This window comes from Saccostrea echinata, unplaced genomic scaffold (genome assembly GCF_033153115.1).
Source record: "Saccostrea echinata isolate AGI-Se365-2 ecotype Australia unplaced genomic scaffold, CSIRO_AGI_Sech_v1 ptg000061l, whole genome shotgun sequence".
Lineage (NCBI taxonomy): Eukaryota > Metazoa > Mollusca > Bivalvia > Ostreida > Ostreidae > Saccostrea > Saccostrea echinata.
The window spans coordinates 1,148,660-1,174,486 of NW_026889810.1; the positions used below are offsets into that span (position 1 = coordinate 1,148,660).

At 34.2% G+C, this 25,827-nt stretch overlaps 1 protein-coding gene across 1 annotated transcript in view; it reads left to right on the top strand.

Annotated features, from left to right (window-relative positions):
* Positions 1 to 24,024, top strand: part of LOC133175157 (uncharacterized) — a 93,011-nt gene extending 68,987 nt beyond the window's left edge. The window contains exons 4-29 of the mRNA XM_061310277.1: positions 2,402 to 2,469; positions 2,597 to 2,662; positions 3,617 to 3,691; positions 3,810 to 3,917; positions 5,958 to 6,039; positions 6,200 to 6,326; positions 6,597 to 6,678; positions 7,193 to 7,384; positions 7,586 to 7,712; positions 8,382 to 8,498; positions 12,169 to 12,293; positions 12,782 to 12,906; positions 13,272 to 13,414; positions 13,599 to 13,715; positions 13,849 to 13,943; positions 14,325 to 14,454; positions 14,614 to 14,789; positions 15,627 to 15,708; positions 16,348 to 16,470; positions 16,593 to 16,709; positions 17,426 to 17,659; positions 18,132 to 18,233; positions 18,609 to 18,743; positions 19,161 to 19,277; positions 22,627 to 22,863; positions 23,579 to 24,024. Of these exons, the coding sequence (XP_061166261.1) occupies positions 2,402 to 2,469; positions 2,597 to 2,662; positions 3,617 to 3,691; positions 3,810 to 3,917; positions 5,958 to 6,039; positions 6,200 to 6,326; positions 6,597 to 6,678; positions 7,193 to 7,384; positions 7,586 to 7,712; positions 8,382 to 8,498; positions 12,169 to 12,293; positions 12,782 to 12,906; positions 13,272 to 13,414; positions 13,599 to 13,715; positions 13,849 to 13,943; positions 14,325 to 14,454; positions 14,614 to 14,789; positions 15,627 to 15,708; positions 16,348 to 16,470; positions 16,593 to 16,709; positions 17,426 to 17,659; positions 18,132 to 18,233; positions 18,609 to 18,743; positions 19,161 to 19,277; positions 22,627 to 22,863; positions 23,579 to 23,826 (3,350 nt within the window). The 3' untranslated portion in view covers positions 23,827 to 24,024. The remainder of the gene's footprint in view (positions 1 to 2,401; positions 2,470 to 2,596; positions 2,663 to 3,616; positions 3,692 to 3,809; positions 3,918 to 5,957; positions 6,040 to 6,199; positions 6,327 to 6,596; positions 6,679 to 7,192; positions 7,385 to 7,585; positions 7,713 to 8,381; positions 8,499 to 12,168; positions 12,294 to 12,781; positions 12,907 to 13,271; positions 13,415 to 13,598; positions 13,716 to 13,848; positions 13,944 to 14,324; positions 14,455 to 14,613; positions 14,790 to 15,626; positions 15,709 to 16,347; positions 16,471 to 16,592; positions 16,710 to 17,425; positions 17,660 to 18,131; positions 18,234 to 18,608; positions 18,744 to 19,160; positions 19,278 to 22,626; positions 22,864 to 23,578) is intronic.
* Positions 24,025 to 25,827: the final 1,803 nt, after the last annotated feature.

A 25,827-nucleotide genomic window follows, 5' to 3' on the forward strand; every position in this document is an offset into this window, starting at 1 on the left:
CGAGTCAAATGGAATTTAAATAGCAAACTAACCAATATATATATATATATATATATATATATATATATATATATATATATATATATATATATATATATATATATATATATATAATTTCAAAAACAAAATGAAGAACCGGTACAGTTTTGCTGAGTGTATTAAAAAATAAAAATCCAAAAAATCACAAAATATTTTCTGCAAGCGCTTTCGCCATGTTAGGCTCTTCAGGCAGTTATACAAATGTCAGGTAGGTTACCTGGTATATATATATATATATATATATATATATATATATATATATATATATATATATATATATATATATATATATATATATATATATGAAACCAGGAACCCCGCAACAACCAACAAATGATCCTTTTTCTAAACGAAAAAAAAGTTCCAATAACAAAGAGAGAAAGTTATCTTAGATAAAGAATATTTGGACAATCAATAAGGTAAATTATGTACAGAGTATTATTTTTCTTTTATCAATAATTATAATAGTAACAATTATGAAAACATTACATGTAATTTTAAAAAAAAGTCACAAATTTACTTTGTAGTAAATAAAATCATCTACCTATATTCCGACCACCAGTGAAAGATTTTATATTTCTGTACTGAATTTTTGACATTTAATGACAAATCATGGTGATGAAAAATACAAATAAGTTTTAATGGAAAGTGAATCAAAACGATTCAACGATGGTTAGAAATGTTTTATATTAATTAAACAAGAAAGCATCTATGAAGATTCGAATTATCTAAAGCTACTTGAATTTTTATTGATCACACTGGAAAGTCGTAGATACACTGTACCACAGTAAATAAAAAAAGAATTAAACATGGCATTACAGAGAAGAGTACCAACAGTTTAAATCTACGTCTAAGACAGCTAGATTGAGCTCATTGTCAACAGTTCTCAATATAAATAATGAATGCTATTAGAAGTTATAATTTTTAGTCGAATTTGAAAACTTGCACCCAGCTATTGTACTAAACAGCAATTGAAAAAACTAAATTTTTGTGCATCAATTTAATTCCTCTTAATAATAGTTGTCTATCAAAATCAACATTTTTGAAAGAGATTTAGAGAGCGGATATATCAGGCGAAATAAGTGTGGATTTGCTGTAATTAATATTTATATAACAAAGATAGCACAGCTGAGTAAATTTTACATGCGATTTTCATCAAGATACTGAAACACAGTATTATAAAATGTGACGTAAATCAGGTTAGTGGAACTATGCTTCTTATGTATAGTGTTTCATACTTAAAGTGGACACGCGGATGTCCAACTTCATACTTCCGGTACATTGTGTATATAATTACCGGTATTTTACGAATATGGGTTATCAAGATTCAATTATTAACAGGTGCCTTGTCATAATTACTTAGTACTTGAAATTGAATTTTATATCTTATAAAAAGGCCTTTTCCCCCCTTGTTTTTACACTTCATGTTTTATTTAATGCGAAGAGAAAATAGTAAGGTTATAATTGTGAAGTTTTTTTGCCCTCTAAGATTAGTCCATGCTTTTGATTTTTTGATTCTGTATATCTATTATCGAGATTTAAATTGGCAAAAGCTACAGCTTTTAAATTGATTGTTAAAAATGTTTGGGTTTTTTTCTTACCCCAAAGCTATACACAACCTGGTTTTTATTGACAGACATTAAGTTTATTTAAAGTGTGTGAAAATGGTATCATTTGGATTTTATTTGCCAAATTATGCGAGAAATAAACGTATCATTTTCAAATTTTAAATATGGCATTGGAAATGTTTATCACTTTATTGGAAGTGATTCTTTTTTGTATCTGAATTATCAAATCTGTTTAAAATAAACCTTTACAGATTTTATTTTATTTTTAATTTTGTCAGACATCTCCCTGCTCCTTACATAAATTTAATTAAATAAAAAGCCTTCAGATAATCAAATTTTAAATCTTGTAAAATTAAATTGTTGTAAACCATTTCAACCAAATTGATTTAACTTGTATCGTTTTAATTTACATCAAAAGATTACTATGCTCCCGGTTCCAGAAAAAAATGTTTGGAATATTAAAAAAAATCATTATACCTACATTACCTAATAAAGCACCAAATAAAATAGTAACAGAAGGAAAAATCGACTTTTTCATGGTATTTTACAATGCAAGGAAATTTTCAGTTTGAAATTGTCAATATATTAAAAGAAGTATATTTATATAGTGACAAAGTGACCAAAACTTTGTTAAAAATGAACACATTTTATATCAGCAAGTCACCCCCCCCCCCCCCCAATATACCGGTATTACGATACATAAAGTAACGTTTTCTGTCCGTAGACCCCAAATGACATGACTTGATTAAGTTTTGTACATGTATTGCTAATTGATTTTCCATCCTTAAACACAGCCTCAAGGCAGAAAGAAAGGAACAAACTAAAGGAACAGAGAAGATTGGCAAGATACGAAGAAAACAAGGCAACTGTTCCGTATTTTGGATTGAATTAAACTATTCTGATTTATATGTAAAGTGTATTTCCTATTTGTTGACGATTTAAAGTCCATTAGTTTCTGTTGCTTTATGCTATATAGTTTTTCTTTCTAGAAAGAAGATGAAAAAGCAAAGAAAAGAGGACTCAAAAGAAATAGAGCAGACAAAATGGACGACAAGGTCTTAAGGTTTTTGTTTAAGCGAGGTCTTAAATCATCTTGATAATATATCCTTCTTTGTTTTCCGGTTCTTAAGAGGACATAAAGATGTTCGATAGAATTTCATGACTTACAAGACCGATAAAAAAAATATTGTTTAGAAACTTTTTTATTTCAAATTTATAATTTATAGGAATTTTGTGTTTGTTTTAGAACACCCTTCTATTTAAGAAAAAACGGGAAATTTGTGGTGATCATCTAGAAGATATTACAATTACAAACAAGAAATATGACAAAGCAGATTTAATACAGCTTTTTTGTCAGTTCGTTTTCAGACACGTGTGCAGTGTTAGTAAATCGAACCGAAAATATCGATTAACAATAACAGAGCTCGAGCATATTATTATTTAAAAACAAAGGTGTTTGATGTACCGTTAGGAAGAATGCCCTTGTCGTAGAATAAAGAGAATGTAATACAAGTTCAAATCAGTGAAGGAAGGCCTGTAGAATCTGATACTGTCTTCTTTGGGATGGATAAACAGTAACAAGCCATTTTCCTTTGGTAATTTGAAATTTAACTGCAATGTGCGTATTTTTCTTGATAAGTGACTTTTTTCTCCTGTCTTATAAGATTATAGCAGACTGCAGTTGATTTCTTCTCGTTTTTAAGGATCAGTAAATGTTTTCTTAAATATTATTACAATTGTACCTGGTAAAGATTTTTTTTTCTTCAAAAAAGCTCAGTTAACATTGGACAATCCCATATAAAATAGTGAGGGCGCGCAGAACAATCGGGATTATAATCAAAGACTGAAAAGGCATAATTATATATCTTTTTAAAATTTTATATGACTTCGAAAGCAATGATCTTCTTTTTAATTTTATAGGGCATCAATCCTAATGATCCTGATTATTTCTTTTTAATTTATAGGAAATCGATCCCAATCAACCTGATTTTTTTTTATTACTTTTATAGGACATCGATCCCAATGATCCTGATTTGCAGATGGTACTCAGCTTTGGAGTAGGAGTAGATGGTGACGTCAGATCTGTAAGTAAAATGATGAAAACAGGAACAGGTGCATGTATTGTTACATATTATCAAAAAATAAAAACAAATACAAAACAAACAAATACTTAGATAAATCATATTTGGCCGCATATTTTAGCCGAAAGGGACTCATCCCGAGAATTCCACGAGACTTCTGGAAGTCAGTCTGGACAGAACGGTTGAGACGGAAGTAGAGACAGAAAAAGAAGGAAATCCGGGAAAACAGGTACATTTATTTGATAACTTCCGGGGATCATTACTTTGTTTTACTTTATAGTTTATATGTAGTCTTAATAAAATATACCCCTCTCCCTTTAAAAATAATATTCAAGCATTCAATACCTTGGCAATTTCATTGCACTGTACCTTTTGCAGTAAATATACAATTATGTCCCGAAATATTCCGAATGCAGTAGGGAAGGTGGTCTTTTTTATCAAACATTTGAAATGTTTCAGAAATGATGAAAATCCTCAAAAAATCCTCAATAGTAAATCATACGGGTTGATAAGGTTTTTGGATCGAGTGACAAAATATTGAAAATTTCCATATCATTTCCTTTACTGAGAACTTGTCATTAAATTTGAGCTATTTTGTTTGATAAAATCAATGGGAAATGTTTAGCTATATAATTAAGGAGATATAGAGCTCATAAAGGTCAATGTTGGCTCTCTTTTGCTGTTAAAATGCACTGGAAAGCTCGTGCATTCTTACCAGTATCCACAAACAGAATTTCAATAATTCTAGAATCTTTTTAAACATTCCTTTACTTATTGAAATCGATAGCAAAAATTACACTTTAATTGTATAAAGTAATGATTATGCTGCTATATATTTAAATTCATTTGTTACAAAATTAAGTCAAAATCCCTATTTTTATGCCCCGCCATAAATATGGCCGGGGCATATAGTGTTTGTCATGTCCGTCTTCCGTCTTTCTGTCCTTCCGTCTGTCCTTCCGTCACACTTTGCGTTTACCTCTGTTCAAAGCTCAGTTTCAAAGAAACTATCCAAGATATTTTTATAAAACTTCATATGCTGATAGATATTGATGAGAGCTATGCAACTGCATCAACATTTTTTGACCTTGACCTTTCCTTTGACCTTGACCTCACTTTTCTTAAATTAGTGTTTAGCTCAGTTTTAAAGATACCATTCAAGATAGTGTAATCAAAAGTCATATGTTGAAACACACTGATGTAAGCTATTCAACTGCATCAACATTTTTTGACCTTGACCTTTCCTTTGACCTTGACCTCACTTTTCTTAAATTAGTGTTTAGCTCAGTTTTAAAAATACCATTCAAGATAATGTAATCAAACTTCATATGTTGATACATACTGATGTAAGCCATTCAACTGCATCAACATTTTATGACCTTGTGCTTTCTTTTGACCTTGACCTCACTTTTCTTAAATTAGTGTTTAGCTCAGTTTTAATGAAACAATTCAAGATATTTTTAATAAACTTTACATGCTGATACATACTGATGAGAGCTATTCAACTGCATCAATATTTTATACCTTGACCTTTCCTTTGACTTAGACCTCACTTTTCTTAAATTAGTGTTTAGCTCAGTTTTAAAGATACCATTCAAGATAGTGATATCAAACTTCATATGCTGATACATACTGATGAGAGCTATTCAACTGCATCAACATACCTTGACCTTTCCTTTGACCTTGACCTCACTTTTCTTAAATTAGTGTCAAACTTCATATGCTGATACATACTGATGAGGGCTATTCAACTGCATCAATATTTTTTGACCTTGACCTTTCCTTTGACCTTGACCTTATTTTTCTTAAATTAGTGTTTGGCTCAGTTTTAAAGAAACCATTCATAATATTTTTATCAAACTTCATATGCTAATACATACTGACGTATCCTTTTCAACTGCATCAACAATTTTTGACCTTGACCTTTCCTTTGACCTTGACCTCACTTTTCTTAAATTAGTGTCAAACTTCATATGCTGATACATACTGATGTAAGCTATTCAACTGCATCAATATTTTTTCACCTTGACCTTTCCTTTGACCTTGACCTCACTTTTCTCAATTTGTGTTAAAATGTTGCATTACTAATATACTTTCGGCGGGGCTTTCATGTCCTATGGACATAATTCTAGTTATATAATTGTGTAAAAGAAATATATACCTTTCATAATGTTAATATATGCCAAATGATTTTTCAAATTATGTATATATCAGTCTTTTGAATAGTTTTACATGTCTTTATTATACAATGTTGTTTTTTTTTTTTCAGAGACGAAGAAAAAGAAATTTTGGACCAGGCTCCACAAACTGGCCGAAAGGTGTCGTCCCATACATCTTTGATGACAATTTAGGTCAGTTTTAATCTGAATCCCAGAACTCAGGTATTTAATCACCTTTATATAAGTTGAAAAAGGAAGCTCAAGCAATGGAAACTCGAGAATGTTTTCAGTGTAAAAGTAACACAATAAATCTTTAAGGCCATATAAGACAATTTTTGTTATATTTTTACAGTTGCCAACAGAGCGCCATTTCTAGAGGCTATTGAGATATTCGATCAGCTGACTTGTATTCGTTGGAAGCAGAAATCCTCAGCAGTGGAGACGGAAGTCGGCCATACAGGATTCGTTCGTGTTCTAAAGTAGGCACCTTCTTTAAGAATTGAATTTGCGTTAAGGAAGCAACTGTACAATTACTTTATGTAGAATATGTTTTAGAAAGAGAAGTATTTTGCATTCCTTTTGTTTAACCGGTTCCTGATTTTTTTTAAATTTTAATTACCAGTTTTAACCATTTTTTATATGGAGAAAAATTAACAGATTTTCTGTCTGACCCCCCTGTGACAGTCACAATCTGTTCTGCGAGTTTGTTTTTTTTTTTTCGTCAGCATTGAATTTTTGTAATTTAACAGCGGAGGCGGATGCAGTTCAGGGGTTGGTTTCCATGGCAACGAAGAACATCACATTACCTTAGCAGAACCCGGGTGTGGCTCAGTACGTACTAAATCAAAGTGGTTATTTCTTTATTTTCTGTCTTCTACAGAATTTTTGCATTTACTGTATCGAACCAACAACCATAGCATAACAGATGTACATGTTTTATCTCTAAGTCTACTAGTGTTTGGATTTAGATTGCTCATCGAGATGGTCGTCCAATTCTGAATTGTGAATAAAAGTCTGATTCTTTTACCAAGTGTCTTCTGTTAAGTAAATTAATCATATTAAAAAAGTAATTTTACTGATCAATTTTAGTGTGTTACATGCATTTAAAATATTTCTAAATTGGAGAGAGCCTCGAACGATTGAGGGAATACTATCAATTAGAAATAGATAAGATAAACACCAGAATATAATAAAAAGTCAAATGAGCAAAATTAAGAGGGGCATGTTTAATCAGGATTTTCACCCGAAAACGATAGCACGAACTTTCATAATTACAAATTGTTAATATTTTTAAATCATATGAGAAAAATCTTGTGCCTCTATAACATGCTGGTATTTGTTGTAGGTCAGTATTGCTGTACATGAAATGCTGCACAGACTTGGACAGAGACACGAACAGTCCCGTAATGATCGGGATCGATATGTCAAAATAATTTGGGACAACATCGATCCCAACTACAAAAATAATTTCTACAGACGATTGACCTACAACCGTAACCCGTACGATGTAGGAAGCGTGATGCAGTACGGGTACACGGTAGGTATTCTCTCTATCATTGAATACAGTTGCAAATTAAAAGAAATATATACATCAGCTTTTTCATTCATTGATATTAATTGTCTTATTAACAATGTCAACATCCTCAGTCTTATTCATTGGAGACTATTAATTTCTTATACTGAACCCGAGAAAATGTAATCTTCTTTCAAAATATCGTGTTCCACTCTTTATTTCAAGTCATTTGGTGGTGGAAAAGCAACGATAGAACTTAAGGATAAGAACCTCTACTTCCTGGAAGTTCCTGGTGACCAGGTCATGTCTTTCTATGATTTAAAAGATCTGTTGGACCACTATGAATGTACAGGTAATTGAAGATGTTAGGCAAATTGTAACTACTTATTTAAAACTGTATCCTGTCTGCTTGTGCATTTAATACAGAAAGAATAAAGGTAACTGAATGCTTTTCTATTTCGTTTGTAGCCACATTGTTTAAATTGGGGAGGGTTTGCTTAAACTTATAAATTATAAGCAAATATATTGGCAGTCAAACACACAGCAAATTATGTCGTAAATGAAAGTCAATAGAAAACTTGAACATCTATTAATTTACTAGTTCATGATTTTTAATACGAGGTTTGTTGAAGCTCATTTTTTGAATGTTTTAGAAGTTAACGTTATTATATTTAATGATCCAACGTTTTATTAAAAGCTTAAGGAATGAATTACTACAGTTGACATGAAAATATGTAGCTACATTTCATTCATCAAGTGTAAAAAACAAAGTTATTTTGCAAAAGAAAGTGAAAAAGAAAACACTTTTGGACTGGAGAATATGAAGCCATACGTTGACTGTTGTCCAGTTCTTAACATAACATACATGTAGATATGATACGGTTCACTCACTTCTCTTCATTATAGGTATAAATTGGTTATTACAAACGAACCTATTAACCCTATATAGTGAGGTTCAAAAGAAAAAAAAACCTGACAGCTTTATATCTTTAAATTGTTATTTTCTGTTTTTTTTTTTTAGCTCATTGTACCTCCCCTCCAGTCTGTCAGAATGGGGGATACGTGAACGTAACTTGTGGGTGCACCTGTCCAGAGGGGTTCACTGGTAACCTGTGTCAAACCGTCGTCACAGACTCAGGTAATTAAATGCTGCCTCCAGGCTCCGTTTGAAACATTACAGGGAACATGTATGGGAGGGAATGATTACTTGTTTTAGGTCACTACATGTCAAAATATCAGCATTACACACATGACGAAACTACACCTTTCAGTCAACCGTATGATCACTGAAAGGTCTGGATAGGTGACTAAATGACAGAGCTTTGTCATTCAGACACATCTAGTAAATATTCAGTAATTTTCCAGTTAACTGAATGGCAGAGTTGTATCCTGTGACAGACAGTGTCAGTGGAATGTCATTGGTGAAGGTGAATTCCTCCCTTGATATTGCTAAATACTGTGAACAATCACTTATTTTCTTGAAGATTTATTTTTGTTGTTTTTAGCTCACCTGAGCCGAAGGCTCAAGTGAGCTTTTCTGATCACATTTTGTCTGTAGTCCGTATGTCCGTCTGTCTGTCTGTCCGTCTGTAAACTTTTCACATTTTCGACTTCTTCTCCAGAACCAATGAGCCAATTTCAACAAAACTTGCCACAAAGTATCCTTGGGTAAAGGGATTCAAGTTTGTTCAAATGAAGGGCCACGCCTTCTTCCAAGGGGAGATAATTAAGAATTCGTGAAAAATTAATGGCATCATAAAAAAATCTTCTTCTCAAGAACCACTGTGCTTGAAAATATGAAACTTATGTGGAAGCATCCTGAGATAGTGTAGATTCAAATTTGTTCAAATCATGACCCCCGGGGGTCGGGTGGGGCCACAATGGGCGATCAAAGTTTTACATAGGAATATATAGGAAAAATCTTTAAAAATCTTCTTCTCAAGAACAGCAAAGCCATGAGTGGTCATATTTATATGGTAGCATCCTCAGATAGTCTAGATTCAAGTTTGTTCAAATCATGACCCCCGGGAGTCAGGTGGGGCCACAATGGGCGATCAAAGTTTTACATAGGAATATATAGGAAAAATCTTTAAAAAATCTTCTTCTCAAGAACAGCAAAGCCATGAGTGGTCATATTTACATGGAAGCATCCTGAGATAGTGTATATTCAAATTTGTCCAAATCATGACCCCCGGGGGTCAGGTGGGGCCACAATGGGCGATCAAAGTTTTACATAGGAATATATAGGAAAAATCTTTAAAAATCTTCTTCTCAAGAACAGCAATGCCATGAGTGGTCATATTTATATGGTAGCATTCTCAGATAGTCTAGATTCAAGTTTGTTCAAATCATGACCCCTGGGGGTCGGGTGGGGCCACAATGGGCGATCAAAGTTTTACATAGGAATATATAGGAAAAATCTTTAAAAATCTTCTTCTCAAGAACAGCAAAGCCATGAGTGGTCATATTTATATGGTAGCATCCTCAGATAGTCTAGATTCAAGTTTGTTCAAATCATGACCCCCGGGGGTCGGGTGGGGCCACAATGGGCGATCAAAGTTTTACATAGGAATATATAGGAAAAATCTTTAAAAATCTTCTTCTCAAGAACAGCAAAGCCATGAGTGGTCATATTTACATGGTAGCATCCTCAGGTAGTGTAGATTCAAGTTTGTTCAAATCATGACCCCCGGGGGTCAGGTGGGGCCACAATGGGCGATCAAAGTTTTACATAGGAATATATAGGAAAAATCTTTAAAAATCTTCTTCTCAAGAACAGCAAAGCCATGATTGGTCATATTTAAATGGAAGTATCCTCAGTTAATGTAGATTAAAATTTGTTCAATTCATAACTCCCCCCCCCCCAAAAAAAACCACTTTTATATTTAAATTTTTCTACCTTTCAAGACTGAACTGATTTCCGCTTTTTCCTAGCCATAGTGCTCAGGTGAGCGATGTGGCCCCTGGGCCTCTTGTTTGGTATGAATCGACTCACGAATTTCCGTCTTTGTCAACCTCGAAGTTGAATCCCCACGAACATACCTGTTTTCCTCAGAGCACAAAGTTTTGACCTTAAAGATAATATGTGATTTTGCAGTACAACCCTAACTTAGCAATACATAATGTGTTTTTGAAGGTTCACTGAGCCATGCACATGTAAGTAAATCCCTTTTATTTTGGGAATTTCACTAAGCAAGGTAAATTCATGCTTAATTTCATAAATAGAAACTGTGGGCAAACATTGGATTGCTCACTGACCAAGATTAATATATGCAAACAAATAGTTTTGAGTTATACATGTACATTCTACTGTAAGATTCAAAAAAAGAATCCAGAGATTTAATTTAATAATGAAATATACGTATATGATTAACTGTACATTCGAATTCTGTTTTATTTCACTAACTACTTATTGTTCGTTTTCGAAGCCAAAGGAAAAAAAGCTTAACCCAATACAGCTTTGCAGGGTGATAAAAGGAGTAAGAATGTAAAAAAAAACTCTTTGTTATGTCAATACTTCATACTGAAAATAAAAAAGGACAGTTAAGCATCCTGTATAAAGAAATGGATTACAGACGATTTCTTGATGAACAGGAATCCGATAGGACCGTATGGATGTTACAAACTGGAATGCTACATGATGCAATAGGCTGATTGATTAACAGGTCGTAAAGCGGTATTATTCGGGTGTGACAAAGATTTCCAAATTTTAATCGATGTAAATGATGAAGGCGTCGAGTATGGAGGTTGAAGAATGAGAGTTCCAGTAGCTGCTGTGTGGTTCAGCATGACCAGTTTGGTGGGGTGTTGTCATTATGTTTCCATGAAAGGGTCCATGAAGTTGTATGTCATCAGAAATGGAGCACTGTCAAATATCAGATATAGAGATAAGATTCTTCGTCCAGTTTTACGACCATTTGACGGTACAAAAAGTACAGAATTCGTTCTGATGGATGATAATGTAAGACAGAGGGCAATCATTGTGAAGCGGAACCTTGAGGCAAGGTCTATAGAGAGAATGGAATGTTCTATTGTGGCAGAATCAGCAAAAGGGTCTTGTTCCATCCAATACAAATGAACATAAAGGTGCTCTTGTTGAGCTCTACTAAAAGGACCATTCATTCATCCATTCGTATTTTCTCCACGCGATGCAGGGCTTTTTTTCACGCATGGGGAGGGGGGTTACACAAAGTATAATAATGGTCGGATCAGTTAAAATGGCTTTCCCTGAAAAATATGCAATCAGTGCATATGGAAATTCACTCTAAATCAGGGGATGTACTTACAATGTAATTGGTACTCTTGTCCTTTTGTATTAGTAAATATTTACCATTAGTTTTTGCATGAAATATGTTGTTACTTTACAGAAGAAACCGTGAGATTTATGTTGCTTATATATACTCTAAATAAGATAAGAAATGAAGAATTTAACATCTCTTTACTTTTTTGGTGAGTATACCTCACAGTCAGAGAGAGAAGACATTGTTTGAGGTGTCCGTAGTTTCAAATACGTCTAAATTATTCATTAGTTGTAGTTTTGTTTCTGTTGAAAGTTTGAATCCGTTGTGATTTACTTCGTGTCTTCTTAAAATATGATGCTTCATTCTGGTGATTCATTAGTAGGTAGTTTACTTGTGGAGTTGTGAGTTTGTGCCGAGGAAATTCAATAAATGAAACACTTAAAATCTGAATTAATTCCTAGTCTTTAAATTGGTATTTCAGTTAACTTATTCTTAATCAAAATCATCTGCCTCAAGGAATATATAATCTTGTCTAATCCACTTGAACATATTCCTCTCCTTTTTCAGATTGTGGGGGATTTGTTTATTTGAAAGAAGCTACCATTCTAGGCGAAAACAAAGATGTTTTTGTGACATCCCCTAATTATCCCGGCCAAGCCGGACAGGGAAAAGTTTGTAGATGGGTTGTGAAGGTACGACATTAACTTTGTTTTGCGAAACAGGTTTTGCGACGTTATTCTATAAAGGCAATACATTGAAAAGCATTTGAGTTTGCTAAATATAGATATGCAGGAAAACTGGCACATTAGAACTCTGCCTGCACAGCACATTTCGGGGCTATCAATCGGGGAATTCAAGACGATGCTGTCATAAGAATTCTATTAATAATTTTGGAGAAAATGACTAAAAAATGAAAATTAATTGAAAATTATTTGCTATGAACAATTGAACAATTTCTTGAACATATCGACATTATCCTTGAACAGAAGGACAGTAGATTAAACATTTTCATTAAGGGACTGTTTGACCAAAATTACAAACGAAACCTGTTTCAAAACTTTTTTATTCTAGATCTCATCTGATTAGCTACATATTTTTCTGAAATGTTAAAATCTGTTTAGAAAGTATTTACTATTGTTAGGTTTCAGTGCTGACCCGAATATTTTAATATACCTTACAGGCACCAGAAGGATACATCATTAAAATGACAATTGACGACCTTCATATGGCCTTTAACCCGGATACACTTCGTTGTTATCACTGGTTGGAGATTCAGTACAATTTACCCGGACAACCTGGAATACGGTAATGTTAATACAAAAATATTGTAAAAGGTTACTTAACACCAAGATGTAAGCAAAATATGGTGTCGGACATAAGGCAAGAAATTTGAATTCTGTATATGAAGGACTCGCATGAGTAACAGAAACTTATGTATTTGAAACACAGTAACTTCCAATTTGCACGCTTTGACAGTTAAACATGGACAGAGAGCGTATGTTTTTTTTTTCATTTTACCGTTAGATACTCACGAACTTGTACTTATTTTACTGAAACAAAAATAAACTTTAGTATTAATACTGTATCTGTAGTTTGAAGAAGTAAATAGAAAAAGACAAATGTTTCAAGCATTTTGGAGGGTAACATAATGGCGATTTTTTTTTCTCTAGGCGATGTGGAGATATTGTTGGAGAAACCTTCCTGACATCGGTGGATTCCCCAACATTAATGATTGTTACCATGGATACCAGATTTGCTGGCAGCAGGGTTACACACAAAGGATTCAGGCTTCATTTCGAAAAAGAAAGAGAAGGTAAAAACGTACTTAATTTCACAGTAAATTTATCGTAAATCTCAATGGTAAGACGAATGTGTTTCTTCCACAACTACCAGTATTCAGTTAAAAAAACAAAACAATTATTATCATTATTATCTCGAAAATATATAACGAAGGAGCCTTCATTTGATTCTATATGTTTGCATTTCCCTGTGAGTAGTATGCAGGGACAACCCTTGTCAGTACGGGACGTGTTTCCCTACTGAGCTGAAGGTGTGCGAGTACAAGTGTGTGTGTCAACCCGGGTACATTGGGGACAACTGTGACCAAGTCATTGGTAAGGCGTCACCTTTTTGTTTTGTTCTATAATTATATAACTCTATTGGATCAAAATCTAAGTTAGAGATGAATAGACTTTGTCAGAAAATACTAAGTTACTGATTCAAAAGAAATATAATTTCTTTCTTCAGCTGATGTCAAGCTTAAATGCACCTTTGAGAGGCATGAAAAGTGTTTCTTTCAAAATATTCAAGAAGGAGACAATTTTGAATGGGGTCCTGGGTTTGTAAGTATAAACTTTGCTGTTTTTTTATTAAAATGAAATTAGGCAAATTGTTAAAGAGTGAAGTTATTTTCATCAATAGATATGAAGTGCATTTTGAACAAGTGTATATGCTATACATTCAATAGCAATATGATAAGTAAAAATGATCCTTTTGAAGAATGTAAGTTTATAGTTTTCCTATGAACTTGATGAAAGTTTGAGTACACCCGAAAATATAATTTCTTCTTTTCACAGTAACCTGAAATTAAAATTAAAATAGCAGCTTCTTTAAAATGCATTTAATTTATGACTTTTTTTTCAAAACAATTGATACTTGTATCTGATTTGATTTGTATTCCATGGGTAAATATAACTGTACTTTCTATCCCTTAATCCTTTAAGAAATATACTTCGTCAGTGGGAACAGGACCAGAGGAAGCCTATAGAGGAGAAAGTTACCTCTTCACAGAGATGTCCTCACCCAGAAAACCCGGGGATAAGGCTATCCTACAGACTGCTGTACCCCTCCCAGGTGATAATAATCTCACAAGTATTGTGTAATGAAGACGACACATTGTTTACATCGCCTGATCCATCATTATAACGTGTATTGTTAACATTGTTTTAGATAAACGCTATCTAGTTGTATCAAATTTCTTTTCAATATTTTTTATATATATTGTCTTGTCAGAAAAAGCAGGTTGTCTGTCATTTGCATACAATATGTTTGGATTGAACGTAAACAAGCTGACATTATATGCGGAGGGAACAAGCACGGCGAAAACTTCTCTTTGGTCTAAAGAAGGAAATCAGGGCGCTGATTGGTTGATGGCCCAAGTCAATGTACCGGCCACAGCGGGACTGAAGGTTTGTTATTCCTGTTGCAAGAGTTTTCTTCTAACAACTCTTTCTGAAAAGAAGTTTTATTCAAAGAGAAAACAACGTCATTAAAGGGTATTCTTAATCCAGCATGATTTTTTTTTTTAAATTTACAACATCAGAAAAGGTTTCAAATATTTTTAAGGACATATGCAACATAGTTTGAACTTTATTGTCTTTTTCCCTGGAGTTGAAGAGTTCCAAAACTTGAAGGAACTGTGTGCTACATTTTAATGTCTATATATGCTGTTGTACACTTCTTCTAAAACAATTTTGGATAAACAAAACATCTAGAATATATGTTTAATAATTTTTGTATATTTTTCTTTGAATTACACAAGAATTTTCATCAATTAATATCTTTTCAAAACCCCTGGTAATGCATGCTGATTTTTTGTCTACGAACATCTGATGGCACTGTAATCTTAAATTAAGAATATCTTGAAAAATTATCAGTAGGTAAGGTACGTTGCATATGTCCTTAAAATATTTAGATGGGATTTTTGTTAAAACATAAAATATGATAAATGAAATGGTTAAATGAGATACCTATCTGTCGATATTTACTTTTCAATGATCAAAATATTAATTTGATTTAAAGTAAATGTTTCTCAATGGTTAAAATATAGTTTTTAGAACTGTTTACCCAGGTCATTTATTTTTAAAGTCTGAAAAAGTGAATTTCAGTATACATATATCTACCAAATGTACACTTAACATACTGGTTTCAATACTCTAATTATTCCAAGTAAATTTGGACTATGTAATGAGAAATACATGAATATTATCATGGTTGTGACTTTTTCCCCATTCTGTATATTTCAGTTGTCGTTTGAAGCTCTTACTGGCGATGCTTGGGATAGTGACGTAGCTCTTGACGAGATCACGTGGGAGGTGGGACAATGTGGTGAGTAGTTTACCTAAATCAGATGTTACCTTGAAATTGTTCCATAAACGTAGTCTACACATATTTTAATAACCTATGTATATACTGAGAATCATTTAAATAGTATGTTGGTGTATTTGGCAGAAAAAAATCATTTCTTTTCCTATGATAAGGCACGTTTTGTAATATTGCAGTAATTTAGATGACTCCAAATAATAACGTATGTCTAATACTTTCTTCCTGAAGCTTATTCACTTGTTAATTTTATGTATTAAAAAGTATATATTAAAAATAGTGTATTACAGAATTTCTCTCTTTAGTAAACTCTGAATTTTTGCCATAATTTAAACTCACTTGAATGTCAAGACAGTTTAGTTTTATAAACCTGGTATACAGCGTCTTCCATATATCTGAGTAGAAACATTTCACTCTTGGACACCCAGATATATGAAATGTAAACAAATAAAAACTCATATTCCCCCTGGGTGATTCAGCAATACTCAATCGAAATCTTCTGGCAGTTTTAACTTTAAAATATCATTTATTTTAAGGATACAGTTTTGGGTATTTGATTCGTTTGATATTTGAAGAATGAAACGGCACTATATTTTAGCAGGGAAATATTTTACACTGATGAATAAAAACATTTTTGTTTCATAGATGCAAGTAAGCTGAAGAATTGTGTAGAACTGGGAAAAGAGTACGAGGGAACACGTGACTATACTAAAAATGGGGTCAAATGTCAGGCATGGGCAGTCAACGAGCCTCATGATGTACCTGCAAGTAAATATCACCTAGAATCAACTCAAAATATTTATGAAAAGTTCATACTTTACTAGTTACACACAAGAAAAGAAACCTATCCAAATTGATTGTACTGTATGAGCTTATTTGACTGTTTCTAGAGTATGCCTACCTTGCGACAGAATCCAACTACTGCCGAATCGCTGACGAGCCCTCTCCGTGGTGCTACACCACATCAGCTACAACACGGTGGGACTGGTGTGCCGTACCCTACTGTAGTAAGTAAACAACCTTAATAGATGAACTTGTCTTTCATCAAATTACAAAGTTTATCTGATTTAAATTATTGATATATACTGCTTAAAATATGTCATTTAGCCATGTTATTTGGTTTTTACACTTATCCTTATTTATTAGTCCCCTACCGGTGAAACCGGAGGGGACTATAGGTTTCCTCTGAGTCTGTCCGTCCGTCTGTCCGTCCGTCTGTCTGTCTGTCTGTCCGTCTGTCTGTCTGTCTGTCCCTCTGTCTGTCTGTCAGTCTGTCCCACTTGGTTTTCCGCACTTTTTTCCTAAACGCTTGCAGATATTAAGCTGATTTTTGGTATGTGAGTGTATCTTGATGAGTTACAGATCAAGTTTGCATTTCGTTCCGCTTCATTGATTTTTGACGGAAATACGGCCTTTTCAATTTTTACGGGTTTTCCGCAATTTTCTTCTAAACGCTTGTAGATATTGAGCTGATTTTTGGTATGTGGCTTTACCTTGATTAGTTATAGATCAAGTTTGCATTTCGTCCCGCTTCATTAATTTTTGACGGAATTATGGCATTTTCAATTCTTAACGGGAACAGAACCAGATTACACTTGCCGGTAGGGGACTAGTATTGCTCATGCAATACTCTCAGAATGCTTGTTAGTTTTTATTTTCTTACAATATTACTCAATTTGTCATAAATTTGCACTGACATTTTTAATAACGCATCTTATGTAAGGTGCAACGGAGTGTGCGTACACAGCTAATGGCGCGGATTACAGTGGGACCATGAGCCACACAAAGTCAGGTTACCCCTGCCAGAGATGGGACTCGCAGACTCCACATGCTCACGACTACAACAAGCTAGATAAGGATGAGAACTACTGTAGAAACACGGACAATAGTCCTCAGCCCTGGTGTTATACCCAGGACCCACACATACGCTGGCAGGAGTGTGAAGTTCCGCGGTGTGGTAAGACAAAAAAATGTGTGGAGGTAAAGCTTTGCTTATACAGATTCCAATAATTTGCTAGAACAAGGTCGATTTATTTATAAATTAGGAACTTAATGTTATGGTATTGTGTAGTAGAAATGACATTAAGTATCTATGCACATTTTTAATCACGTTTATTTATTAGTGGGAAGTCATTCGGAATTATGCCGAGGTACTACTGTAACAAATTCGTTCCGTTTTAAAATCTGCATAATGAATCAATAATTTTTAATCCATGTCGAGTCAAAAGTCAAAAGAACATTCTTTGTTATATCTTGAACTCTGTAAATAAATTCATATATAATTTTTATGCCTTTATTCATATACATGTATATAACTAAGAAAAAAAACATGTAATTACAAACGTTATCAATGGATTTATCCCTTCCTCTCTAAAGTAAAAAATACTGCTACTGAACTAAATGATGAATTGAAGGTGATTTTTTTGCAGAGAAGATAGAGAGGGATTGTCTTATGACAGGAAGAGGTTTAGATTATGTTGGAAAAATTAGTGTATCAAGCTCAGGAAAAACATGTCTAACTTGGACAGATGGTAAGTGCCGATTTCTAAAATTCTGATCAAACATAGAATGAAATGTGTATAAAATGGACTGATTCTTGACATGTGGAAAAGGAAAATTAAAAAAAATAGGATATTATAAAATTCAGTCTGAGTTATATGGATGTAAGCTATGTTTATACAATTTATAGATGCATTAATTAAGTGAATCTATGAATTTTTACTGCTGACAGCTCAATAACTGACCAAAGTATCTTTTAAAAGTATGTTTAATCAAAGGATAAAAGTCATATTGGAATTATTTTCTTTTTGAAAATGGACTTGAGATAAATACCACTTTTAAACATAATACTGTTTGAAAGTAAGGTATGACACCAAATGATTAAATATTTTGGAATATAGTAGAAGGTTTCCTTGTTATTTCAGAGTCGATGAGTGATGAGGCTAATTACTGTAGGAATCCTGATTCTTCCTCAAAGCCTTGGTGTTACGTACAGGGAGACACGGGTCCCACGAAGGAGTACTGTAATATAGCATCATGTGGTAACTACTATTTATAACTGTTGCTGATTACTCACCTAGTAAATGATATATACCGATACTAATTATAGTTACCTGAGTACACATCCAGTCGTGTAGGAAGGGATCTACTGATACAAATTAGAATAAAATTAGTAAACATCCTAACGTGTGTTTAGGGATCTACTTATATAATTACAGTTAACTGAGTACACACCACATAATGTGGTTAGGGACCTACTGATTCAGTAATAATAAACATCCTGTCGTGTGGTTAGGGACCTACTGATACTATAATCGTAAACATCCTACCATGTGGGTAGTGATCTACTGATACAATTAGAGTAAACTGAATATTTTAAAATCCCGTTATATGGTTAGGGAATTAATACAAAGTAAAAAATGAAACAATTATATATATTCTGTTTTCACTCATTGCAGCTGATTCGCCATGTTTTCCAAATCCGTGTAAAAACAGAGGACAGTGTGAAGTGGCAGGAACCTCGTTCACATGTACTTGTCTAAACGGGTTCACCGGAGATAACTGTGAAATAGAGGGTAAAGCATTATCTTACAAATACATATACAATAAAAATTAAAAAGTGAAATGTACTAGTTAAAGTATATAAGTTAAATTTCTCTTTCGAGGTGCCAGTTGCATTGTTATACTGTGCATTGGAGTTTTCAGTTAAGATATTCTGATGATGGTGATAATTAATTGAATTTAATTTTCTGTAAATTTCATATTGACTTTGAGAAAGGTTCGGAACATTCCATTTATTGTAGGTATAGTGACTCCAGTCAGCTTGCTTCTATTTAGTACTAAATGTAAAATAATTTTATTTTAAAACAAGAGGCCCATGGGCCACATCGCTCACCTGAGTAACTTTGGCCATGCTGTTCATTATCAGACTCCCCCCTTGTAATACCTATTGTGACCCCACCCTCCCCCCAGGGGCCATGATTTGAACAATTTAGAATCTACACTACCCCAGGACGCTTCCACATAAGTTTCAGTTTTTCTGGTCCAGTGGTTCTTGAGAAGATTTTTAAAGATTTTTCCTATATATTTCAATGTAAAACTTGGGATTCCCCCTATTGTGGCCCCGCCCTATCCCCTGTGTCATGATTTGAACAATTTAGAGTGTACACTACTTGAGGATGCTTCCACATAAGTTTCAGCTTTTCTGGCCCAGTGGTTCTTGAGAAGAAGATTTTTAAAGATTTTTCCTATATATTTCAATGTAAAACTTGTATTTCCTATTGTGGCCCCGCCCTACCCCCGGGGATCATGATTTGAACAATTTAGAATCTACACTACCCCAGGATGCTTCCACATAAGTTTCAGCTTTTCTGGCCCAGTGGTTCTTGAGAAGAAGATTTTTAAAGATTTTTCCTATATATTTCAATGTAAAACTTGTATTTCCTATTGTGGCCCCGCCCTACCCCCGGGGGTCATGATTTGAACAATTTAGAATCTACACTACCCCAGGATGCTTCCACATAAGTTTCAGCTTTTCTGGCCCAGTGGTTCTTGAGAAGAAGATTTTTAAAGATTTTTCCTATATATTTCAATGTAAAACTTGTATTTCCTATTGTGGCCCCGCCCTACCCCCGGGGGTCATGATTTGAACAATTTAGAATCTACACTACCCCAGGATGCTTCCACATAAGTTTCAGCTTTTCTGGCCCAGTGGTTCTTGAGAAGAAGATTTTAAAAGATTTTTCCAATATATATTTCAATGTAAAACTTGGATTCCCTATTGTGGCCCCACCCTACCCCCGGGGGTCATGATTTAAACAATTTAGAATCTACACTACCCCAGGATGCTTCCACATAAGTTTCAGCTTTTCTGGCCCAGTGGTTCCTGAGAAGAAGTTTTTTAAAGATTTTTCCTATATATTTCAATGTAAAACTTGTATTTCCTATTGTGGCCCCGCCCTACCCCCGGGGGTCATGATTTGAACAATTTAGAATCTACACTACCCCAGGATGCTACCACATAAGTTTCAGCTTTTCTGGCCCAGTGGTTCTTGAGAAGAAGATTTTTAAAGATTTTTCCTATATATTTCAATGTAAAACTTGTATTTCCTATTGTGGCCCCGCCCTACCCCCGGGGGTCATGATTTGAACAATTTAGAATCTACACTACCCCAGGATGCTTCCACATAAGTTTCAGCTTTTCTGGTCCAGTGGTTCTTGAGAAGAAGATTTTAAAAGATTTTTCCAATATATATTTCAATGTAAAACTTGGATTCCCTATTGTGGCCCCACCCTACCCCCGGGGGTCATGATTTAAACAATTTAGAATCTACACTACCCCAGGATGCTTCCACATAAGTTTCAGCTTTTCTGGCCCAGTGGTTCCTGAGAAGAAGTTTTTTAAAGATTTTTCCTATATATTTCAATGTAAAACTTGTATTTCCTATTGTGGCCCCGCCCTACCCCCGGGGGTCATGATTTGAACAATTTAGAATCTACACTACCCCAGGATGCTACCACATAAGTTTCAGCTTTTCTGGCCCAGTGGTTCTTGAGAAGAAGATTTTTAAAGATTTTTCCTATATATTTCAATGTAAAACTTGTATTTCCTATTGTGGCCCCGCCCTACCCCCGGGGGTCATGATTTGAACAATTTAGAATCTACACTACCCCAGGATGCTTCCACATAAGTTTCAGCTTTTCTGGCCCAGTGGTTCTTGAGAAGAAGTTTTTTAAAGATTTTTCCAATATATATTTCAATGTAAAACTTGGATTCCCTATTGTGGCCCCGCCCTACCCCCGGGGGTCATGATTTTTACAATTTAGAATCTACACTATCCCAGGATGCTTCCACATAAGTTTCAGCTTTTCTGGCCCAGTGGTTCTTGAGAAGAAGATTTTTAAAAATTTTTCCTATATATTTCTATGTAAAACATTGATTCCACATTGTGGCCCCGCCCTACCCCCGGGGGTCATGATTTGAACAATTTAGAATCTACACTACCCCAGGATGCTTCCATATAAGTTTCAGCTTTACTGGCCCTGTGGTTCTTGAGAATAAAATTTTTTAATGACCCCACCCTATTTTTGTCTTCTCTTGATTATCTCCCCTTGTGAGGGGACTTGGCCCTTCATTTTAACAATTTAAATTCCCCTTCACCCAGGGATGCTTTGTACCAAGTTTGGTCAAAATTGGCCCAGTGGTTCTTGAGAAGAAGTCAAAAATGTGAAGAGTTTACAGACGGACGGACAGACGGACGACGGACAAAATGTGATCAGAAAAGCTCACTTGAGCCTTTGGCTCAGGTGAGCTAAAAATCCAAAAATAGCTTGAGTAATTGACAAAGAAAAGGACTATTATATGAGATGAATTTAAAGTAAACACTATACAATTTCTTTAGTACTATAATACAAAAGAAATGAACTTCTCGTTCAGATATATCACCGAAATATGGCTGAAATATTTCCGACTCGGTGTTAAACAATAATTATCAATCAATTGGATATATATCAACATGAAAGTTATATACCATAAAACATCAAGTTAATATATGATTTTAATGAACTCATGACATCAGATATATCACCGTACATATTAAATATGAAAGAGTGAATGTATAAAATTGACATGGCATTTGTCTTTATCTTTTTTTTTTAAAAATGTTAATGGAAAGAGAATTATTTCAAATAAACCTTAAATCAGAAGTGTATTTTTGGACATTACGTGTTTCCCTGAAACATAATTGCAAAATAGGACAGATTACTAAGAAACAATACATTTTACAGTTTATTTATAGCAAGATGTCTATAATATTTCAATTCAGTTAACAGTTCAATTTAGTGTATTATGCAATGCATGACAATCACCAACATTGTTGTTTTTTTTTTAATATCAAAACTTTTTCATAAAGATTTTTTTTTTAGATCAACGACAGGATCCCGAGTGTAAAAGAACAACAACAGGATGGGAATACTTAGGAAAAATAAACGTGACGGTATCAGGGAGGTCTTGTCAGGCCTGGGGGTCACAGACTCCTCACGCCCACTCATCCACGACCCTGCCAGAGAACTACTGCAGGAACCCAGACGGCGAGGCGGCCCCCTGGTGTTATACCACAGACCCAAACAAACGATGGGAGCTCTGTAATATCCCCGACTGTGGTAAATAAGAATCAACTCTATTTTTTTTAAATAATTAAATGAAATAAGAAATAATAATTTTTAGTATTTTTCATGTCTGTGAATATTTCGATAAAAATACTTCGTACGAAAATGTTTTTCCATTTTGCCAAAGGCTTAAACAATTAAAACCTCAAATATCTCTCGAAAAAGGAAACTTGTTCAATTAAAAAGCATTATTTTGATTTCGATAACTTCGGCTACTATTTTATAGAATTCAAACATTGAATAAGCATGCTCAGTTCGCCGTTTTCAAAACTGAGCTCTAGTTTGTAAAGAACTTAAACCAGGTTGTAAGCGACATAATAGTTGCTTCAAGAAAATTCCCTAATTCGTCCTATGACTATCGCGTAACAACTTTGAATTCCTTTGTTAACTGACACGTAAATGTTTTGCTCCTGATGTCTATAAAAAGCTCGACTTTTTCAGATTAAGTCTCTAAAATGTTAGTTACATGTATACACATACATTAACCATATGTTTAATTTAAATCATTATATATAAAACAGACCATTTTTCTGTCAATTTACAAACAATTGCCTGAAACATGTTAAATCCAGACCCAATTTACAATCAAACTGTGTCTCAGAAAAAAAGAATAGAACTATTTTTCAATCTTTTCAAGGCTTTCACTAAAACAATAAAGAGAAAAAAATTCCTTTATATCCAATCATTCATAAAGATAACTCTTTTACAGTAACGCCAGCAACGGAATGCCTCACTAGCTCAGATCCTACAGGAAAACGCTACTTCGGAACACATAACGTGGCTGATACTGGAGACCTATGTCAGGCATGGAGCAGTAACTCACCTACTGCGCATAGTTTTGGAAATCTCGCTGATCAATCTAACTACTGCAGGAACCCGGATGGTGAGAGCGCCCCCTGGTGTTACACAGTCAATCCAAATGTTCGCTGGAGCAAGTGCAACATTCCTCATTGCTGATATCTGTTGTTATTTTAAGAAATTCTAACACTCTATTGATTGCTGTAGTATCCTATTATAGATAATGAGAGTTAAAACTGTTTTCCCTACAGCTTATGATACCTTCTTTATATATGTCATACCAAAAGTTTATGTTGCTTTCTGTGGACTTTGTGAAAGTTGGTTTATCTTCCTATTACTGTTAAATAGTTCAATTTATCTGCCACTCTTACATCATTGTTCAAAATTTTTTTCTACTTGTTAAGTAGAAATTAATAAATCTCGATGCAAAATGTCACTTTGATGCCCATAATGTTTTATTAAATATCTTTTCATTTGTTGTTCTCCTTTCTTTATTTATTTGGTTATCACAGCTTACCCTGTCGTTGTACACAGCGCCTTCTGGGCTTGAAAATAGATCAGTACAAAATGGTATATGGAAAACAACCGTAAACGTTGGAATATTTATAGTATTTTCCAATTATTACCAGAAGTTGCAATCGCTACTCTATAGTGGTATCTCCGTTCTTTACCCTTCCTTTCACACATTGCAATATAATTGTTTAAACTTGCATTTATAACACAATATTTTATGCATAACAATGGAAAATATCTATTCTTTCTTTATGATTAATTTCAAAAATAGTTTAATCTAAATGTCAAAAATACAATATGTAGTTTCATGTAGTTACTTTCATTAACTAGATGCTATCATAAGACAGTAATACCCGCACTAATGTGTTTGCCTCAAACTGCAGGCACGTAGCATCAGGGGGGAGGGCAGAGGCGGCCTGCCTCCTCCCCCCTTTTTTTCGAAACATAACTTTTTACTATTGAAAATGTTCATGAAAGTTGAACCCACCCCCACCCCACGAAATAGGATTTTTGAGTTTTGGAAAATAAATTTTCTTTGGCTTGTCAAGTTTTTTCAGGTAAGTTGAAATTTTTTTCTCTGGCTGCCCCCCCCCCCCCCTCCCCACTTTCAAAAACGTTGCTACGTCCCTGAAATGTGCTCTGACTGCTCTCCTTCATATTCTGGTAACCAGGGAAGAAGCACACATTTAAATCAAGCATAAAATGCTCAGGTGAACATGCAGCCCATATGGGCCTCTTATGTAAATCAGGTGCGGATCCAGGAATTTTTTCCAGGGGGATCCAACCCAGAAATTTCTTGGCAAGCAAAAAAAAAACAAAACAAAACAAAACAAAACCAAAAAAAAAAAACAAACAAAAAAACTAACAACAAAAACACTTAAACTCCTCTCCCAAATGTGAAAACCTATTTCATGGTAGTGGAAGTGGTGGTAGGGGGGGGGGGGAGTGGGGGTTTGGCCGTTCACTTTTTAAGCTTCATATGTATAACTTTTCATACCAACTTAACAGGGGTCCGTGTTTTCTAGGGGGGGGGGGTGTTACAAGGTCACTTTTTTATGTAGTTGCTTTCGTATATGGGTTCCGGACCCCCCCCCCCCCCCCCCAGACCCGCGCATGTTAATATTTCATTACCAGTCTTATATTATCTAATGTAAATTCTGATAAAGAGAGAATTTTTGAAAGATTTGTGTAAAAAATTTTATTACAACAGGTGATGAATTGTAATTGGGATTATAACCTAAACATTAAGTATACTGCACTCTTTTCGTCAACTTCTGGTTATGGGAGAAAAACTACAGAATTTGAGCATTAAACTTATTCATTAATTTCATTGATGCACCTAATTGATTTTCCCTTTATTCCTCCATGAGCAGTCGATGAACCAATCTCGCACACACATGGGGCCTTCTGAAGATTTATTAGTAGGTTATGGACAGTGCTCTCACTATCATTCAACTAATAGGCTATCTTATATCGACGATCTACAGTGACAGCGTCTTTTGCCATTGCCAGTAGCTGTTTGTTCTACACGGGAACCCGATCAAAAAGCTTCCGCTTTGAAAACTCTCATTTCACTTGTGTACTAAAGATCTAGTGATATTTAAATATTTTTTCTTCTGTAGTCATTTAAAGTTTCTTAGGGCGTCA